Consider the following 19,455-nt stretch of genomic DNA (forward strand, 5'->3'; position numbering starts at 1 on the left):
CTCTCTCATTTAGGAGGGAATCCTGACAAGAAAACAAACAAGAACTTGGGGTGGTGAATCCTCTTTAAGCCTCACCCTGTGATCCCAACAGTGGGCTCTCTGCTCTCCATCCTCTGGGAGAGAAGCAGTGAAAAGTCTCGAGTGAGAATTTTGCCTCTGGTTTGATTTCGCTTCACTAGGCGCTCTCTGGAGGTGAGAAGGAACTCAGGAGATGGTGTATTTTTGGATACGGTTGCTCTTTTTTGCACTGGAAGCCCAGAGGGTGGGTTTAGATTTGCTGCAGAGGTCATACACAAATCCACACTCTTAGGCCCTCTAGTCATGCCCTGCCAGTGACCGTGGTCAAGGACGTCCCATTACTGTCAACTGTCCTTACACCTGAGATGGGGACACTCAGATCAAGTCAGGGCCTGTGCTTGGGACCAGCTAGGCTCCCAGACACTCACCTCAGCCCCCATTCTGAGCAGCCTGACGGCCCCAACAAGCCTCAGAATGGGGTCTCACAGGGCCGGTCCTACTTACAGGAATCAAAGGGGTCCTCTCACTTCAAAGAAAGCACCCAAATCTTCTGAAGAAACATGAGCAGTCTGATAAAAAAAAATTTTTTTTTTTGTTTGGATGGTAAAGAATAGTACAGACTAGAACAAAGTTTTATTTAGGTAAGTCTAATAAAGAAACACCAAAAAGTAAAACACATTAAAAACTTTATTGTAAGTACCACGCATGTCTAAATTTGCATCAGTTTGCAACACTTCTGCTGGCTTTGCAGAACACAATAGTTGCAAGTTTCCTTAAATCTTGCTTTAGATCTTTTCAGGCTCATCTGCTCCGGCCACCCCCTCCTCCCCACGGTGGGGTCAGTCTACCCTGCCTCAGGCTGATATCCGATCACCCCAGGGCCAGGCGGAACCTGCCTCCAGAGGGGCTGGCCCTGCAGCTAGGACGCCCCGTACTGCTCCAGGGAGCCCGCTCTTCTCTTTGTCCCATTTTTACTCCTAGCCTGAGTGGCTAACTGTGGATATTCTAAGCAAAATTAACTCCAGTTATGTTTCACGGAGTATTCCAGAACCTCGAATCGGTACCTGATTCTTATCATTGTTTTATAATGGATGCAGGGAGTAGTTGGGAAAAACCCCCTAGACGGGAGCGGGCTGGGACAGGCAGAAGAGGGCTCAGTTCCCTGTCCCTCCCTCAGTGGCCAGGTCTGGCCAACTCTGTGTGCGGCAGGTATGAACTGATCATCCCTAGGGAGTGGGGACCCTGAACAGCCACCTGGGTTTGAAAGCAAATTTGAGGGGGTGGTGGGGGGGGAAAAAAGCAATGAAAAAAGTCCATAAAGAAAATTTGACAGGTCCTTTCTGAGTAACAGTCCCCTTTCCAGCACTTATGATCAGATATAATGTAGGAAGATGCTTTATAGTAAAAAGAATATGACAATAGCGGTAATTTCCCATCTGGAGTGCTATTCAACTGCTTGCAGAAATCTGCAATTTTAATGCATTTTAAACACATTAGGAATGGGAGATTAATTCTCCAAACCAAGGAAAATACTCCATAAAAAAATAAAGTAGAAAATACATGCTACCTTAATGGCAAACTTATTTTGGATACTTAATGGTAATGATCTTGGAATTAAGGGAGGGAGCAGCGGGGACCACCCTTTGCTCAAGAGGACAGCGAGAACATCGCGTCAGAGAGTGCCAGGTCCTGGGGCTGAGCCGGTAGCGGGACGGCACCCGCTGTGGTCAGCAGCCCGCCAGTGCCTGTGCTGTCTGCTGGGACCGTCAGTGCTGCAGCAGGAAGTTGGTGGCCACGTTAAGGTCATTATTTGAAGCTCTCAGGGCTTCCAAAGCGTCACCTCTGGAAAATCCCATCTCCATGAGCCGGGCAACCTGAAAACAGAAACAAAACCAGAAGCCTCATGAGGCTGACGACACTGCCACTGACCCACCAGCCCCAGAATGTTCCTCGTGTGAGTTCTGTAGGACAGATCAAAAAAACACAACACAACAGGTTTTCATTTCAGTGTGAAATCTGATGCTTATAAAATTACAACCGGCTCAACCTCTTAAGGTGCTCACTATATACAGCCAATAAATACGCATTTTCTCACTGAGTCCTCACTTTAGAGACGAGGAAGGGGGCTTCCGAGGGTCAGTGACCTGCCAGGATGAGCAGAGGGCGGCTGAGCTGCGGCGCGGGGCCTGGGAAGCAGGTCTGCACCAGCCACACTCCTTCGGGGTCGAATCTGACTCCCGAGGAAGAGCTTATCCAAGCCGCAGGCGTCCTGAGGCTGGTGGGCTCCGAGGGTACACGCGCCTTTGCGTTCCTGGCATGGCTCAGGCAGCGCACGGCCTTGGGGAGCCCGCCACCCCACCCCCACCCCCCAGCGTCTCACGGCAGGTGCAGCGTCCCCGGAGTCCCCGCTGGCCTGCGGGCAGCAGCTGCACAGAGGGGGCGAAGCCCGGGCAGAACTGCGCAGAGGAGACAGCTAAAGCCACCGAGAGCAGGGAGGTCGAGGCCTCCATCTTTTGACCACAAATCCCAAATCTGTGAATGTAGAGGTTTCCTGTACTTTTACATACAGGCAGTCTCCAAGGTCAAAACAGGCAGTGTTACTACAGTTTATTCGTAACCTGTTTTCCCACTTTAAAATGTATTATAAAAACATTTATGACCCTGGACTAGCCACAGGTGTTGCTTTTTTTTTTTTTAACTTATTTTGAAATATACTACATTTGCAATAATATATAGTGAAAAGTGATACTCTTACAAATGTTGAGATTTCCAACGAGGTGTGAGTTGACAAGGGGCTGGGGACTTAGTCACCACTTCTAACCTTCCTTCCGGTAGAACGCGATGCCCTGGGGCTCCCCAGTGGTCAGAGCCCCACTGCCTCTCCTTTCCCCCCAGCTGAGGGGGGTGTGTGCGGGAGGGCGAGGGCAGGCGGGGCAAGCGGGCGGGCGCAGGGGTGACTGAGACCCCAGACTCCTCGTCCCTCAGGGGGCCTTAGGGAGAGGCTAACCGGCTGGGAGGAGACTCGGCCCACTTTTCAGAAGCTGGGGTTCTAGCTGGTGTTTTTGAAACTGACGCTGTGATCCCTCATCGGTGGGCTGTTAAGACCAGGATTCAAAAAAAGCACAGTGAGGGTCCTCCCTCTAAGGAACCTCCTTCCACTTCTCCACCTGCACACATGCCTCCTAAGGGCCGGCCTGGGGGAGGAGACCGCCGGTTTCCAGCTCAGCTTCCGGAGGTAACAGACCAACTGCCGGCGTGGGCAGAACGGCAGGGATCCCTGCTTCCATCTCCTGCTCTGGGAAAAAGTGGCCCTTTCCGGAGTCTCAGGAACACTTCTTCACCCATTGGCCGGGATGGAAAGCTCTTCCTCAAGGGAGCCGAATCTGAGTCTAATTAGTTACCGCCTGTGGGACTTCAAAGGCCCTAATTTGCCTTTTTAAGCCACAGGAAACAGCCCCATTCCTTTCTCTGCACGAGGCGCTCGAGTGGCCTCCCCCCCTCCGCCGGCACGCAGCTCCTGGTCCGTCCCAGGCCGTGTGGCTCCGTGTCTCCCACCTTTGCTGCCGGTGTGTCCTCTGCTGGGAGGCTCTCCCCTTTGCCCTTGGCCTGGTTAACTCGTCTTCGTCCACTGATCTCGCGGCCCGTGGCCCTTTCCCACGTTTCCCAGCCGAGGAGAAACCCAGAGTAGGGGTCTCGTGGTCCCACTGACCTCTGTCCTGTGCTCCTCCAGGCTGTGACTTAGGGCCGACAGCTTCTCCTTACCACCATACTGTAAGGGCCCTGGCTGCCTTCGTTCATCCCTGTGTTTCAGAATCCAGCACCTTCCGGCCTGCGCCGCCCCTTCCAGCGCTCGCCCATTGGTGCTCCTGCAGAATATGGTACCGCGGGCGTGGTCTGCCCAGGGCAGAGGGCAGCTAGACTGTGCCATCCCAGCCCTTGGCACAGTGGGTGTGCATGCATGTGTGTGCATGTACACATGTCCCGAGTGTGTAGCTACAGCACCCTGGGGTGGTGAGTTAGCGGGCCTGCTATAAACCCTGAGTGAAATGCGCTCAAGCCGGGCCTCCGAGTAAGTTTGTATCTGCTCGTCCAGGTTTAGGATTGGGAGCGTCTCTGTCGAACTTCCTCTGATCGTTTTCTAGCCAACCAAAACTCTGTCAGCTTAAATTCTGTTGTTTCCTGTGTTAGCTCCCTCAAACTCTATCATCCCCACATCTGATTAGCACATTTGCTAATAAGCTCTACAACGTCACTCAAGTTAAAATGCCAAGCAGACAAGGCCAAAGGCAGGGCCCAGAACTCACCAGAGCCCTCCCCTTTCTATCCAAGTGGCTCATCAACAGGTTTTTTGAATTTTAACCAGTTTCAAACTTCATATTATTATCTGTTGCAATGTCACTAACATCTCTCCCGACGTGGCGAGAAGTGCAAATGTCTTGGTGGCATACTGTGTCAACAGGATCAGTTTGGTGCCTTCAGACCACAAGGCCCTTTACCTCTCACAAGTATCTGCTTGATAATCTATTTCAGGCTCCTGCCACACGTGACACATCAGTTTTGCCGTTCAACTCTCAGAATTTGCACTTTTCCCTTTCCTTGGGGTCATTTCACACTGAGTGTCACTCGGGGAGCGGGGCCACAGGACCCGTGCTGGACGTGTGTCAACAGGGAGAAACCACCTCACTGGTCTGGGTACTCTGGCCAGGCTATTTCATACACTCCTGGATTGAAATAACCTTTCATGATGTTTATTCCAGTCACTTCCGGTTAAGGACCACTATCTTTAGTGGAGTGAACGTGGCCAGTGAGGGGGTGGGCAGCTCTGCCTGCCTTGTCTCTGTTACCCACGGACATGACACCATGGGCCAATGACTTGGCCTCTCTCAATGACGGTGAACAGTGTGGCCAATGCTACACTCGCTGTCACCTCTGTCACCTCTAGTACTTCAAGCACAGCTAACGCCTGGCTGCTTCTTTGCACCCAGCCGACAGGAACAAATGCATCTGTTTGGCAATTCACGATTCATAACCTGGAGGTGATGCCGTGTGAGCCTCGCCCCGGCGCGGGTACCAGGTGGGGCTGCCGGCCACAGCTTCCAACTGTGCTGGAGTTCTCTCTCCACTGACTCCGAGTCTGGTCCGAAATCCAGGAGATGCTGAGCACGGGTTGCTGCACACACAGAGCAGAGCAGCCGCAGCACTGCGGCCCCGAGGGAGAAGCGCCTGGGTCTCGCTGGGGTGGCCGGGCCGCGCCCGAGGGGGTGATGTCTGGTGTGAGGAGAAACGTGTTCTCTGCACACAAGGCTTCCTCCAGGTTCATTCTCTCTTCAGACACACAACCACACGTGCCGTCACTGGCTTTGACAGCTGAGCTGGGTTTTTCACAGGTCTCCGCTGAAAAGGATGTTTGCTGTTCTGTGCAGGCAGTGGCTGAGTGGCCATCACAGCCCTTTGCCTAAAGCTGGCTTTGGAGCCTTTTGCATTTCTTCAGGGGTGAGAAGACGAGTGTGATTAGAGGATTGTCACTGCTGAATGACCTGGTACTTTGACCAGCTGAGAAAGCTCACAAAGTAGAAACAGTGTTAACGCTATTTAAAAACTGAACGAGCACAGGAAGAAAGGGCATCTGTAAGTTTCCTTTAGTGTCCCAAACTGTAAACGTCTACAGAACATGAAATGGCATGCTCGGGCGTGGGTATGAGGGTAACGATCAGAAAACCAGAAGAAGGACAGAGAGAGGGGTCCCGACCGTGTTTCCTGGCTGCCCCGTCATCCTGCAGAGGATGGCGCTGGCTGGGGCGGCCGCAGCCAGGCAGGGGGCTGTGCCTCCCACCGCTGCCCTTCCTCGGGGGCTCAGCAGCTCACGGCCAGGGCGGTAAGGGCCGCAGCAGAGAGCTGCAGCCCCCGTGGTGGACGCCGAGAATCACCGTCGTGGTCCTCCGTGTTTATCGGCGCCCGACTTGCACAACCCTTGTGTGTTTCGTAGCCGTCTGAGTGTGAAGCTTTATTTAGCACATGATGTGGGAACTCCCGTGCTCGACAGTAGCAACAGAAAATTGAGGCCACGCAGACCTGCGGTTGCGTAAGCAAGACACGGATAGGGTTCTAGAGGTTCACAATTCCTTAAAATAAAACCACAGGGGAGCTGGCAGCTGTTAGAGAAGCGCCCCAGCCTCAGCGGCTGGGAGGTGGGGACCCCGCCAGGTGGCAGAGGGGGCTCTGCGGAGTCACTGTGTGGCCCCAGGCCGGGAACTAGAGCCTCGGGCTCCCAGCTTCCTCACAGCTTTGAGGGTAGGAGAGACAGGTGTGAAAGGCCTAGAACGGTGACCGGCACATAACAGGTGCTCAGTAAGCGTTCCCTCTTGCGATCAGTCTGTCCTATTGAGAAGCCACTGGGCCGGGTGTAGAGGATCACTTCCTCAGAGCCTCCGACGTGACAAAACTGCCCTCGGGTTTTGTTTTCAGCACTCTCTTGAACTGTTTCCACTTTGCTAGTTTTATACCCTTTGTTGGTCAAAGAACTGACGTGTCTTTCACAAGATCAAACACAGGCTTGTTTTCAGAGTGGCTGGAGGGAGTCCCAGAGCAGAAGGGCCACCACCACGCCGTCTCCTAGGACCAGGGTCACTGGCATCCAGGGAGAGGCCCGTGTCCCCAGATGACAGGGACCTGATTCCACCCGGGTCCACAGCCAAGCACACCCACACGCACACCTCCCGCCATGGCTGAATACAGCCACGCTGAACAAAGCAAGTGACCTTTGCTACCTGTTTCTAGCGTTTAAATTGCGTAAACAAGAACTGGCCTAACAAAACTAAGGTGGCCAGCCCGAATGAAGTCGGATAGGAAGACAGCAGAGTCAAGAGCATGTCAGTCAGTGCCGCGCTGGTGGGTCTGCGGCATTCTGGAAAACCTTCTAAAACGCATCTCCTTCAACATTCCTCCTCTATTCCAGAGCCCCGTGAGTACCTTCCTCCTCCTGCCTGTGCATCACAGGAAAGTTTCCGTCTAAAAATACTCACCACAAAACATCAGAATAGAGTTCATCTTGGTTTCTAGCCTAAAAACCCGAACGATCCTTTTCTCTAACTTCTTTTAGAAGCCAGGTGTAGCTGGGTTATTATCCAAAGAGGATGGTATGCTTTTCCCATTTTCCCCATCACTTACTCACAAAATCTCAAGTGACTCAAATATCACATCTCCAAGGCCTGTTTCTTATGATTGAAAATGCAACTTCCCAGCAGCAAGATCAGAGGGGCAGGATGGCGGGGAGAGGCCGGCACTGAAATTGTAGCTCAGCCTCCTCACTGGGAGGGAAACACACTTGCGCAAGGTCCCCCTGCAGTGACCTCCGACTCTAACAGCTGCTCTTCGTCAGGGACCCCTGAGGCCGGCTCGAGGTCCGGGAGCTGTGACAGGAGCGGGCACTGCGGGAGAGCCCTGTCACTGTCACCCGGCAGTGCTGCAAAGGAGGACGAGGTGGAAATATGCTTCCCAAGGAGAGACCTCACCAAACGAGAAAAGAAACCTATAGAGAAAGGAGATAAATCTGGACCGGTTTTCCTTTCCTTTTTTTTTTAATCCTCTATGGTTGGAACTTGTGCCCCTACTACCTCAAGGTAATTCTTACTCAAGAAAATGAATAAAACCCCACTTTAACATTCTACTACTCTTTGACACAAGTGAAGTAGGACGTTCATTCCAATGAGATTTATAGCAATTCCTCTCAGTTTGAAACACTCCTTTGCTTGTTTTGTTCAAATAAGACTGTGGTTTTCTTTAACTTCCCTTTAGCTAAGGGTGTCAAAAACAAATCGTTTTTGGGGTTCTTACTTCCCAAATTCTGACTCTTGCAGAAAACGATGCCCACCTGAAAGGTAGTCCCAACCAGTCCCCTGTGGGCTGCCCATGGTGGCTGGCCGCTTCCCAGGCCATGTGCACACCCGGCCGGGAGGAGTGTCCCCAGAGAGGCCCTGGGAGGTAGGCTTGCCCTTCCCTGCCCTCATTATAGCTGTCATTTGTCACCAATCAGGGCAAGCTCAATGCCAGATCCCTGTGGGTCAGTGCCACCCTCATTCCCTATTAGCTGACCCCCTCTCCTCCTCCTTGGAACTGCTGAACCCCTGTGATCACACGGTTGGCTGAGTGGGCTGTACCTGGTTATCTTATGCTCCTGCCCGGCCGCAGGTGGCTCAGCGGCCCCTCATCTTTGCACTCTCCTGCTTGCTTCAGGGTTTAGTCCTGAGAAGGCCCTGGCTACAGACTGGGGGGGCTCCTTTGCTTACATCTTTCAGTACTCAGAAGAATTAGGCACCCCCGAAAGCTGGTTAATTATTTGATTGCCACTCAATATTTCATTCTAATGGATAACACGTTCTAACACTAGCATTAGAGATTAGAGGTGGAAAGGTCTGACGAAGGACCACCCTCTAACACATTTTTAAGTGAAAACAAGTGTTCTTTCGAAAAAGAAGCCCTCCAACCACACCTTCACGTTCAGCCCTGCTCTAACCGCCACTCGGGCACCTGCTGTGTGTCAGGCTCTGTGTCAGGAGGGAAACGTGGAAGAGATGGTACTGGCCCTCATGGAGCTCACCGTCCGCCAGGGAACCAGATGACATGGGCGTCTCTATACCAACACCCAACTCACTGTGATCCAGATACTCAGAGCAGAAGCGCTAAGTTTTCATAAGGTGAGCATTTTGGAGTTTAGATAGGTTTTTCAGAGGCAGTGGTGAGGACTCCAGAGATGAGAAGAGAGACTCACTGAGATTTAGATTCTCTCATACTGAATACATTTCGCTACTTATCCGCTATGACTGAGAGTGTCTGTGTGCCATCTCTCTTGGGCCGATGGATATTTCAGAGGACATGAATGGAATCCACATGGCGGGTCTCACGTATTATAAACGTACGAAGTGGTACCATACCTCGAGTGGGCAAGGGTCTCATAAGCACCTGGACTGTAACACGTTCCCTGGGCAGAGATGGAAGACATTACACACGTGGTTATGAGCATAACACGCCCCTTCTTTCAGGTCGAGTCCATCCTCCAGGGAAATCCAACGATGGGATTCCCTGTTTAAAATCCTGCATTGCACCTTAATACCTCTGGCACGGAAGCAGAGGTCCACGCCCCACTGAGGACTGCCGGGATGCCTCCCTACTTCTTCCCCACGTGAGGCCCCTGCCCCAGCAGTCACCCTCCGCTCCAGCCTCACCCACTTGTGCTTCCCCAGATCTGATGCGCTTTTCACCAGGCCACATCTTTACAAAGAGCACTGCCCCCGCCCTCCCACACTGGCAATCCTTCAGCAGCATCGGAAGGTTTGATTACAGCTGGCAAGAGCTGCCCCTGAGCCTGGCTCCACACTGGGCTCTGCACCACGTGCAGGCAGGAATCGCTTGCCTTACCTATCTCCGTAGTTCAAGAACGTAGCCCAGTGGTTAGACTGGGCAGAGCGGACAGCTGATAACTGCTGGTTGACTACAAGGAAGGAAAGATGTGATTGGAAGCGAGGAAGTCAACATTTGTAAAGTCCATGCTTGTCCTCCTTTCGTTAAATGCCGGCATTGGCTCAGTTAGTCCTGTTTAACTTCCTTGTCCGATTTCACCTGTGTGTCCCATTAAGCATAAACCGAAGGGTCACCTTCTAAGCTTGGGGAGGGCTCAAGAGAGACAAACTTGGGAAGTTTTTTCCCCTTTTGATTTAAAAAAAAAAAAATGAGGCCAATATGACAAAATTTCATTACTTGTTAATTTTGCGTATGGGTGTAATATGAAAATCCCTGGTTAAGAAGAAAAAAATAAAAAGAGACAGAAACGCAATAATGCATACACTTATTTTTAAGATACTAGTAGGGTTTGGGGTGGCATCTGCAAGGGGTGATGAACTGGCAAAGGTGCTTGTTGAAAAACAGTAGGAGTGGATCGTGAAGAACTAAAAATCCAGAAACTTAATAGCAATAGTAGAAAAGGTGGCAAACATTTCTATGGCCGTATGTTAGAGTCTTACTAGACTTAACGGGGGATGCACATTCTTTCTTAGAATATTCTTTGTTTTCAAAATAGATGGACTACATTTCCTATCTTAAATAACTTTCACTAAAATTCCTGAAGTATTTGCTCACATCAGAAAAAACTCAAATAATCATTTCTCTTTTCCTTGGTTTAGAAAATTACTAAGTTTCTTAAATGCATTAAAATCACATGACTGATATTTAAATAAAGTACAGCACATCTAATTGAAAAATTAAGCATAAAAAGGTTTTGTTAATTCAAACTACCTTTTTTTTTCAAACTATCTTAATGTTACTAACAAATAATTTTTTTTTATTTTAATAAATTTATTTATTTAATTATTTTTGGCTGCATTGGGTCCTCGTCGCTGCGCGTGGGCTCCCTCCATTTGCCATGAGCGGGGGTCACCCCTCGTCGCGGTGCATGGGGCCTCTCACTGGGGGGGCCCCTCCCGCTGTGGAGTGTGGGCTCCAGAGCGCAGCCTCAACAGTTGTGGCGAACGAGCCCAGCTGCTCTATGGTACGTGGGATCCTCCCGGACCAGGGCCCGAACCCACGTCCCCTGCATTGGCAGGTGGATTCCCAACCACTGTGCCACCAGGGAAACCCCAAATAATATTTTAGACAGTGTCTAGCCTCCAACTAACCAAGAGATTATATGTAACTATACATTTGTAAACGTTACTGTAAATGTCTTGAGGTAAGAACAACATCTTTCTTCTCTTTTACAGTCTCTCGAGCACCTACCACAAAAACTACTGAGAGTCTACAGAAATAATGTTGAGGGGGACCTCCGTGTCTTAATGTGGGGCAGTCTGTAAGGCCATTTCAGGATAATCAAGAAAGAGAAAAGACAAGATTTAGAAAAGTCAATGAACAAGGAAGCATGTTAAAAACAACCTCTCATGTATTTACATCTTTTCATAACGAAGCCAAGAAGAAGTAAATGATATTTTGAACTGATACCGACATCATGTTAACCTCGCTCTCGTCATTCTGGGAGGATCAAGGAGAATGATTCATTTAAAAAAAAAAACCCTAAAGACTTCAATTACACACATTCACCTTGTTATCATTTTTTGACACTTTTTTTCCCTCAAGTGTCAAAACTAAGAACTATTTCACCTTTAAATACTTTCTATCGTTAACGGCTGCTCTGTTGTGCGGGATGTGACCTGGGTTCTATCAAGGAAACAGTAATATAACAGAACTTTATTTCTTTTCTCCTGAATTTGAGAGTATTAGTTTATTTTTTAATCTGTTATTATAAATGTCTTATAAATGCTGATTTACTCGGCTTTATTTTCTAATCGTGGGGCTAACAGTTTTTTGGAAATTCGCTAATGGAGGTGGAAGAGAACTATGGCTCCTTAATCCATCTCTCAACCCTAACGAGTTGCTCAAAGGATGAGTCTGAGCTGAGAAGTTAAGGGCGAGGGGTTGGGTCAGCTCGTCAGGCATATTCCATTGGCTTCTCTCACTTGTGGTGGCCTAACCCAGAGGTGCCAGTGGGCGCCCTGCCCAGAAGCCCCTCCTGAGTTCCAGAAAAAGCCAGGATACATACAGCTTTGCCACAGAGACCGAGTGCCTTGGGTCGGACTGGCTTTTGTTGGCTCTGGGAACAGGTGATGGGGAAAGTGCATGGGGTGACTCGCTATGAAACACTGACCTTGATTTGCTTTTATGAGAAGAAAGCAACATTTGCAGAATGAAATTTAAAAGGGTTGTTACTGAAGTGCTCTCAACCTACTAGCTTAGATTTTCAAAAACTTTCTAGTGTGAAATAATTACAAACTTCTAGAAAAATTTCAAGAAGAGCACAAAGAACCCAATTACTCTTCATCCACATTCACCAATTATTACTTTGCCACAGTTGCTTTCTGTCTACACACACACACACACACACACACACACACACACACTCCCATTTATTTTTCCTGAGCCACCTGAGATTAAGCTGCATACATCCTGTGCCTTTAGATCATCCTATTTCCTCGTTTCCTCTAATCTACAATACATACAATATAATTTCAGAATTGCTGTACTCATACCACCATGAAAAATAAACCCATGAAGAGTTTGAGGTTTGCAGTTCTTTTTTTTTTTAAGAGGGCATATTACGTTCAAAAGTTACCGAAATTAATTTTCCCTCTCCCTTTCGATTATATTATTCACTTAAGATACAGATGGAACATTTATTTCAGTTTCCTTTTAGTTTTATGATTGTCCCCATTGTTGATTTGCTTTTTCAGTATGTAAAACATTAACTTGGTTCCTAAGTGAAAACCACACAGAGAAGCTCCCTGTCCTTCTGCCTCCTTCTCTCCCAGCCTGCGTAGTGAACCAACTTCAGTAAACATGAAATATCACAGATTTAAAAATAAGCGATCACAATGCATTTTTGTTTCAAATTATGCCTTCCTCAAACTCATAAGACCCACAGTAGCCAATAAAGGGCCCAAGTGTCTATCACTGGTGTAGGTGGTGGTTTACCTGATATCAAAATCTTTGTATTTATATGCTTGATTTCTTTCAAGTCTCATTCACCAAAACTGCTTGGACTGTGAAGCACGGGTTTAGGGTAAGTACCAGGTGTTACTGATTACCTGCTCCTCCGAAACTTCTAGAGGAGGGGACGCTTGTTGCTCAGACTGCCGACCATCCTGATAGTTTACGTTTCGTCGCTGACGTAGAGGAGGGAAAAGACGGTTCCAGTTGATCATTCCTCCCTAAAAAGAGATCAATGCGCAGCGATCAGACACGGGAGGAGCAGAAACATCGTGACGCACTAAAGAGCTTTCTCTTGCAATGCAGTCACAGCTGCAGACTGGAAATAAAATGTCAGATGGACCTGCTGTGTGCAAGCTGAATCAATAGGCTAAAATCAGCGGCCTGCAGTAGGTGCACAGAGAGAAAAGAAGGTAGCAGGTACTGCCAAAGGGATTTGTGCAATTTGACTCCAGAAGGCAGTGGAAGACACATGCAGTCACTCCTACCCTCAGCCCCATGCTGTCCCCACCGACACTGTCCCAACTCCGCTGGACTCGGGAAGACACGAGAGGAGGCAAATTCAGGGCAGGCGACCAGAAACCTGGAGCTTCCTTCAGCAGCTCTTTAAAATGTTGCTCCTCCCCCCTTTCTCCTCCAGCTCCCCTTCTCCCTGTTCTTGTTCTTTTTTAAAATTTGAGTAAATTCTGAGCAAGGTCCACAGAGAGAGACTGCAGGCGGAGATAAAAGCCAGGTTGGGGGACAGGCTCGGGAATGTAAAGGTAAACCTTAAACGCAGGGACAAGAGGTTCACACCTGTCCTCTGTGTGGCTTTATGGATAACTTCACATTGGTGGCGATGTCATTTCTTGCCTTTTCTATGTCATCAATGAAAAAAAGCCACTATGTGAAGAAAACATGTGCACTGCATGATGCTTTTAAAAAACTGACGTTTTTGCCTATATGCCACCTTTTAAATTTATCAACTTAAATCTGTTTCTAGATGTCTTCTAGTTCTGGAAGATTTAGAAACTAAGAAAACCTAAAATTTTTCCTATTATAATATAGGAAAATTATAATACCTAAACATGCTAGATAAAATTTAAAAATATTTCATATGCATAGCTGAACATAAAGGGAAGATGGAGGCCCCAAGGTGCCAGAAACAAGCTCTGGAAAACCAGGGCAGTAAAGAAGAGAGGATGGGGTGTGAGGGGGGAGCACATCCTGCTAATCCAGAGCTACTTGGGTTTTATCACCTATTTGGGTTCAGGAGAGGAGGCCTTGGGTCTGAAAGAGGCAGTGACTTTAAGCTCATTACCTCCTTAAAGGCACAACCTCAAATGGCAGCACCCCCAGTGAGAGAGGATGAGAAAAAAACCAACCAAAGAGCAGCATTTTCCTGAGGGAGGGAGCAGGAATCTCGGTCTGCCTGAGAGGTGAGAACTGCAGGGAAATTTGGGGTTCAAGTTACACCACATATCTGCTCTAAGAACCCATCGAAAAGTACATAAAATTCGTTCTGGGATTGGAGATGGATACACCTAAGGAGTCAAGCAGAAGTAAATCTAAAGTTACTCTGGAGAGACACTCTCTCATCCTGGAATTAGATGGGATTCATAGATACAGCTCCAGTGGGGGAAGACTTGGACCCCAAACTACAAAACCCATGAGGAAAAAACCCATCATGAGCAAGAGTCAGTGTGTACAATAAATAGGAGGACTAGATCCCCAAGAACTTAAATGTACAACATTCTGAAAAAAACTATAAAATTAGAAGTTTTAAGATGACTGAGATACAGAAGGAGTTAAAAAAAAAGAATAGGACACTATAAAAAAAAGATAGTTTTTTTTAAAAATAGGGAAACTAAAAATAGAGATATTATGCAAAACTGTTCTGGAGAGATACTGGTAGAAATAAATTCAAATAAATAAATTCAAATTCAAATATATTAATGATCACACTAAATATACATTGACAAACTCACAAGCTGAAAGGCTGAGATTGTCAATTTTGAAATCTCTCCCATTACCCCCAACCCAACAACAGACAAACTGAAAATATAAAGACACAGACAAGTTGATGTAAAGAGATGGAAAAAGAAATATTAAAGCAAACTGATGTTGCTATATTCATGTCAAATAAATAGACCTCAAGGGCAAAAGAGGCATTATTGGGGATAAAACCACTAAGATACATTGATATTATTTATATATAACATGACAGCATCAAAATACAGAAAGTAAAATTTAACAAAATTACAAGTGAAGTGGAAACATCTAGACATATATTTAATTTTTAGCATATACTGATAGATCAAGCAGACAGACAATTAATAACAATACAGAACATAAATAACAAGTTTGTCTAGATGGACATATATAGCCTGCACTCAATTTTTAGAGAATATACATTCTTTTCTAAGTAAATTATTTATTAAAAAAGTGACAGTGCACTAAGTCCTATATGAAATGTCTGCAAATACCAAAACATAAATATTATACAGACTATATTCTCTGACGATAATGCAACTAAAAATAAATATCAAAATTATAATTAATATAAAACAAAAATGCACACATTTGAGATCAAAAATGAAAAATCATAATGGAAGTTAGAAGATATCTAAAAGTGAATAAAATTGAGACTACTACCAATCAAAGCTTGTGGGATATAATTAAGTAGTTGATGTAATTTTAAAATATTGAGCTTAAAGAAAATGAAGACTGAAAATTAAACAGTTAAATACAATTTAAGAAGTTAGAGAAGGTAGCAATGGTCTAAAGAAATTGGTAAGAATGAAGTACAGAGCAAATGTTAATAAAGTGGGAAACAGACACAACAGAAGGAATCAACGAAAACCCAATGCTGACTGTTGAAAAAGTCAAATAAAATGAATAAACCTGATGCTTAGTGAAAAGACAAAGAAACACAAATTATATTAGGAATAACACAAGGAACATAATGACAGATATTAAATAAGAATACTTTATTTGTGCTAATAACTTTGACGAAATAGACAATTTTCTAGAAAAACATAACTTGCCAAAACTCAAGAAGGAATAGAAATTGGTAATCAGTTTTAAAAATTGTTCAGGAGCATCGACTAAAGCTGCACATACGTGGATGCCTCAGCAAATTCCACTCCTGGACAACATAAATGCAAACACATGTTCACCAAGGGCAGGGACCAGAATGTTCTCAGCAGTGTTGTTTGTAATCCTCAAAGACTGGAAACTACCCAAATGCCCATTAAGTAGAATGGATACATTATAGTATATTTACATGATGTAGTATTATATAGCAGTTCAAATGAACAAACTACAATTGTAAGCAACAATATGGCTAAATCTCTCAAATAAAATGTTAAATAAAATAAACACAAAAAAGTACATTTGTATGATTACTTTTATATAATGCTAACTTTTCTGTATGTTATAATTCAATAGAAAGTTACAAAAAGAAATAGAAAACCTGACTAGACTTTTAGCCATTAATGTAATTGAAATAATACTTAAAAATCTACCTACCAAAAATCTACAGGTGAAGTCTATGAAAATTTTGAGGACCTGCCATCTTACACAAGTTGTTCTAGAGAACAGAAAAGAAGAAGAGTTCCCCACCTAATTTTTTGAGGCTATATAACGCTGTTTCCAAAAATCAGAGAAGGCTATTATGAGAAAGAAGAATTATAAAACAATCTATTTTTCATTTATGGACAGAGGCAATAATCCTAAATAAAAGATTAGCAAACTCAATCCAACAATGTTCAAAAAAGATCATCATCTTATCCACTATGATGTACTATATTAGGATTTATCTCAGGAATCTTAGAAAATACAGTAATGTAATTTACACATTAACAGATTAAAGGAGGAAAACCAAATGCTCACACTCAACAAACATAAAAATAATTTGATAAAACTTGATGAAGAGACAAGAATGCCTATTATCACCACTTGCATTCAACACGAGTCACGGCATAATGAGGATGAAACCAACCACCTGTGAAAGAAAATGCAGAAGGATGGAAAGGGAGAAACTGTCATCACACATGATGACTGTCTACCTAGAAAATGAGAACCAATGAGTACAAAATAAAAAAAATCAGTAACATTCCTTGCCTGTGATCATTGAGAAAATATAAGTGCAAAAAATTCCTATTTACAAAGAGAAAGAAAAACCATTAGGTACTTAGGAATTAAATCTAACAAAAAATTTGCAAAATCTCTATGGAAAATGGTAAACTTGATTGAAGGATATCAGAAGACCTAAATAAGTGGAAAGACAGCACATTCCTGCCTGGAAGACTCAATACTGTCATCTTTTCACACTCTGCCAATTCCAGGCTGTAGCAGAGACTGCTGGTTGACTTTCAATATCCACATTCCCTTTTCTTTAAAAATAGGACTTTTTTTGGGGGGGTGATGCACAGTTAGTACATTTCTCAGCTTCCCCCACGAGGACTCAGTTCTGCCAATGGTGTGCAAGCAAAAAGGGCATCTGGGACCTCCAGAAGAGATCTCTTTCTATTTCTTTTAAATGAGTTAAATTTTTAAAAAAATTTATCTTATTGAAGTGTGGTTGATTTACATATATATATTCTTTTTCATATTCTTTTCCATTATTGTTTATTACAGGATATTGAATATAGTTCCCTGTGCTCTACAGTAGGACGTTGTTGTGTATCCATCTCATATAACTTAGTCTGCATCCGCTAATCTCAAACTCCCAATCCATCCTTCCCTCACCCCGCTCCAGAAGAGATCTTAAAGGGAGGGATGCACCCTTCCTCATTGCTTCCTCCTCCTTTTTGGAGCCCAGGCGGGCTGAGGACAGGGCAAGAGCCAGAGAAAAGGAGCCTCGGGGCGCAACTTCATGCAGGGGCCCCACCAGCTCGGGGCTATCAACGTCTGACTTCTTTTACACGAGACAAACTTCTGCCTTGTTTAGGTTTCTGTGATTTTGTGTTTTCTGTCATATGGAGCTAAACCTATTCCTAATGGGTATATATTCAAAATTCACAAGTGTGCGCACGTGTGTGTGTGTGTTTTGGTTGAACGAGACAACTTCAAGTTAAGGGTAAAAACTAGACCTGAATATTTTCAAGAAGTATAAGGGAGGGTTTTTTTTTCTACTAGTTATTAGGACTTACTGTTAGACTACAAGAATTAAAGTAGGATGGTATTAGCACATGATAGGTAAACAGGGCAAAGAAACAGGAGAGACAGTCAACAAATCAAAAGTAAACATGGGCACTTGGTATATGATGGAGGAGACATTGTAAGTCAGCAGGAAAAAGACACACCACTTAATGAACAGTACTAGGACAAATGGTTATAGAGATGGAAAAAGAGAGGACCTCCCTGGCGGTCCAGTGGTTGGGACTCTGTACTTCCAACGCAGGGGGCAAGGGTTCGATCCCTGATTGGGGAACTAGGATCCCACATGCTGTGCGGCGTGGCCAAATAAATAAATTAATTTAAAAAAAGAGATAAAATTTGACCTTTACTTCATCTCGTATACAAAAACAAACTTATTTTATAATAAACCCCACAGGGACTTCCCCGGCAGTCCAGTGGTTACGACTCCGTGCTTCCAATACAGGGGGTGAGGGTTCGATCCCTGGTCGGGGAACTAAGATCCCACACGCCACGTCGTGCAGCCAAAAAATAAACAACAACAACAATGTGATTAAACCAGCCAAGATGACTAAATATAAAAAAATAATAAAATAAAATAAAATAAACCCCATAGGTTAAAGATTTAAATCTGGAAAGCTAAACTGTTAAAAATTTTAGAAGAAATAAGAGACATTCTTTATGTTGCTGGGATAGGAAAGGATTTCTAAAACAAAAATATAAAGGATCAATCATAAAAAAGGATTGCTAACAATTACTACAAACAAGAACTTTTGTATGATTAAAAAAAATAAAGCTAGAAGGCAAAGTACAGATTAAGTACAAAGTAAAAAAAATAAAGCTAGAAGGCAAAGTACAGATTAAAAATAAAGCTAGAAGGCAAAGTACAGTGACTTTGCCAGATTGAGAAAATGTTTGTAACATATAACTGACAAAATAGCATCCAGAATATGTAAAGAATCAATGAGAAAAAATAAATAATACAAGAGAAAAGCAGATAATGTATATGAATAAACAATTTACAGAAGAGGAAACCCTGAGTCAATAAACATAAGAAAAGATGTTCAACCCCACTAGCATTAGGAAATGCAAATTAAAACAGCAATAAGTCATTTCATACTTGTAAGACTGGCAAAAATAAAATGTCTAACAATACCAAGGATACGGATGATGTGAAGGAAATGGGAACTCCATATATTGTTGATGAGAGTTTAAATTGGCACAAACATTTTAGAGAACAATGTGTCAAGATCTAGTAAAACTGAGGATGTTCTAGCAATTTCATCTCCAGGGAGCTATGAGTGCCTAATGGGGCATTTATGAGGATATTCTGTGAAGCACTGATTATAATATTAAGTAAGCAAATGTAGAAAATTCAACTGTCCCTAAAGAGGGAAATAAATTATTAAGTGGTTCTATTATATATGTGCAGCTAGAATAAATGAACTAGATCTAATGGATAAATCTCAAAAATACAACGAACAAAGAAAGTTGTATAAGAATATGTATATACAATACCATTTACATAAATTTAAAAATATTTAGACTAGTATACTATTTAAACTATTTTACGGATAGTTTACATATACATAGTATATAACTATAAATATAAATATGTATATATATTAGTGGTGATTCTGCTTCCCAGGGGATATTTGGCAATGTCTGGAGGCATTTTTGGTTATCTTGGGTTGGGGGCGGGAGGCTGGGGACAGGAAGGTGGTGCTGTTGGTATTTAGCGAGTAGAGGCCAGGGATGCTGCTGAACATCCTATGCGGCACAGGACAG

At 44.7% G+C, this 19,455-nt stretch overlaps 1 protein-coding gene across 1 annotated transcript in view; it reads right to left on the reverse strand.

Moving 5' to 3' along the window:
- Positions 1-687: 687 nt before the first annotated feature.
- Positions 688-19,455, reverse strand: part of UBAC2 (UBA domain containing 2) — a 158,893-nt gene continuing 140,125 nt past the window's right edge. Inside the window, exons 8-9 of the mRNA XM_061170710.1 lie at positions 12,645-12,767; positions 688-1,892 (exon numbers count right to left, since the gene is read on the reverse strand). Of these exons, the coding sequence (XP_061026693.1) occupies positions 1,785-1,892; positions 12,645-12,767 (231 nt within the window). The 3' untranslated portion in view covers positions 688-1,784. The remainder of the gene's footprint in view (positions 1,893-12,644; positions 12,768-19,455) is intronic.

Source organism: Eubalaena glacialis, chromosome 16, assembly GCF_028564815.1.
Source record: "Eubalaena glacialis isolate mEubGla1 chromosome 16, mEubGla1.1.hap2.+ XY, whole genome shotgun sequence".
Taxonomy (NCBI): Eukaryota; Metazoa; Chordata; class Mammalia; order Artiodactyla; family Balaenidae; genus Eubalaena; species Eubalaena glacialis.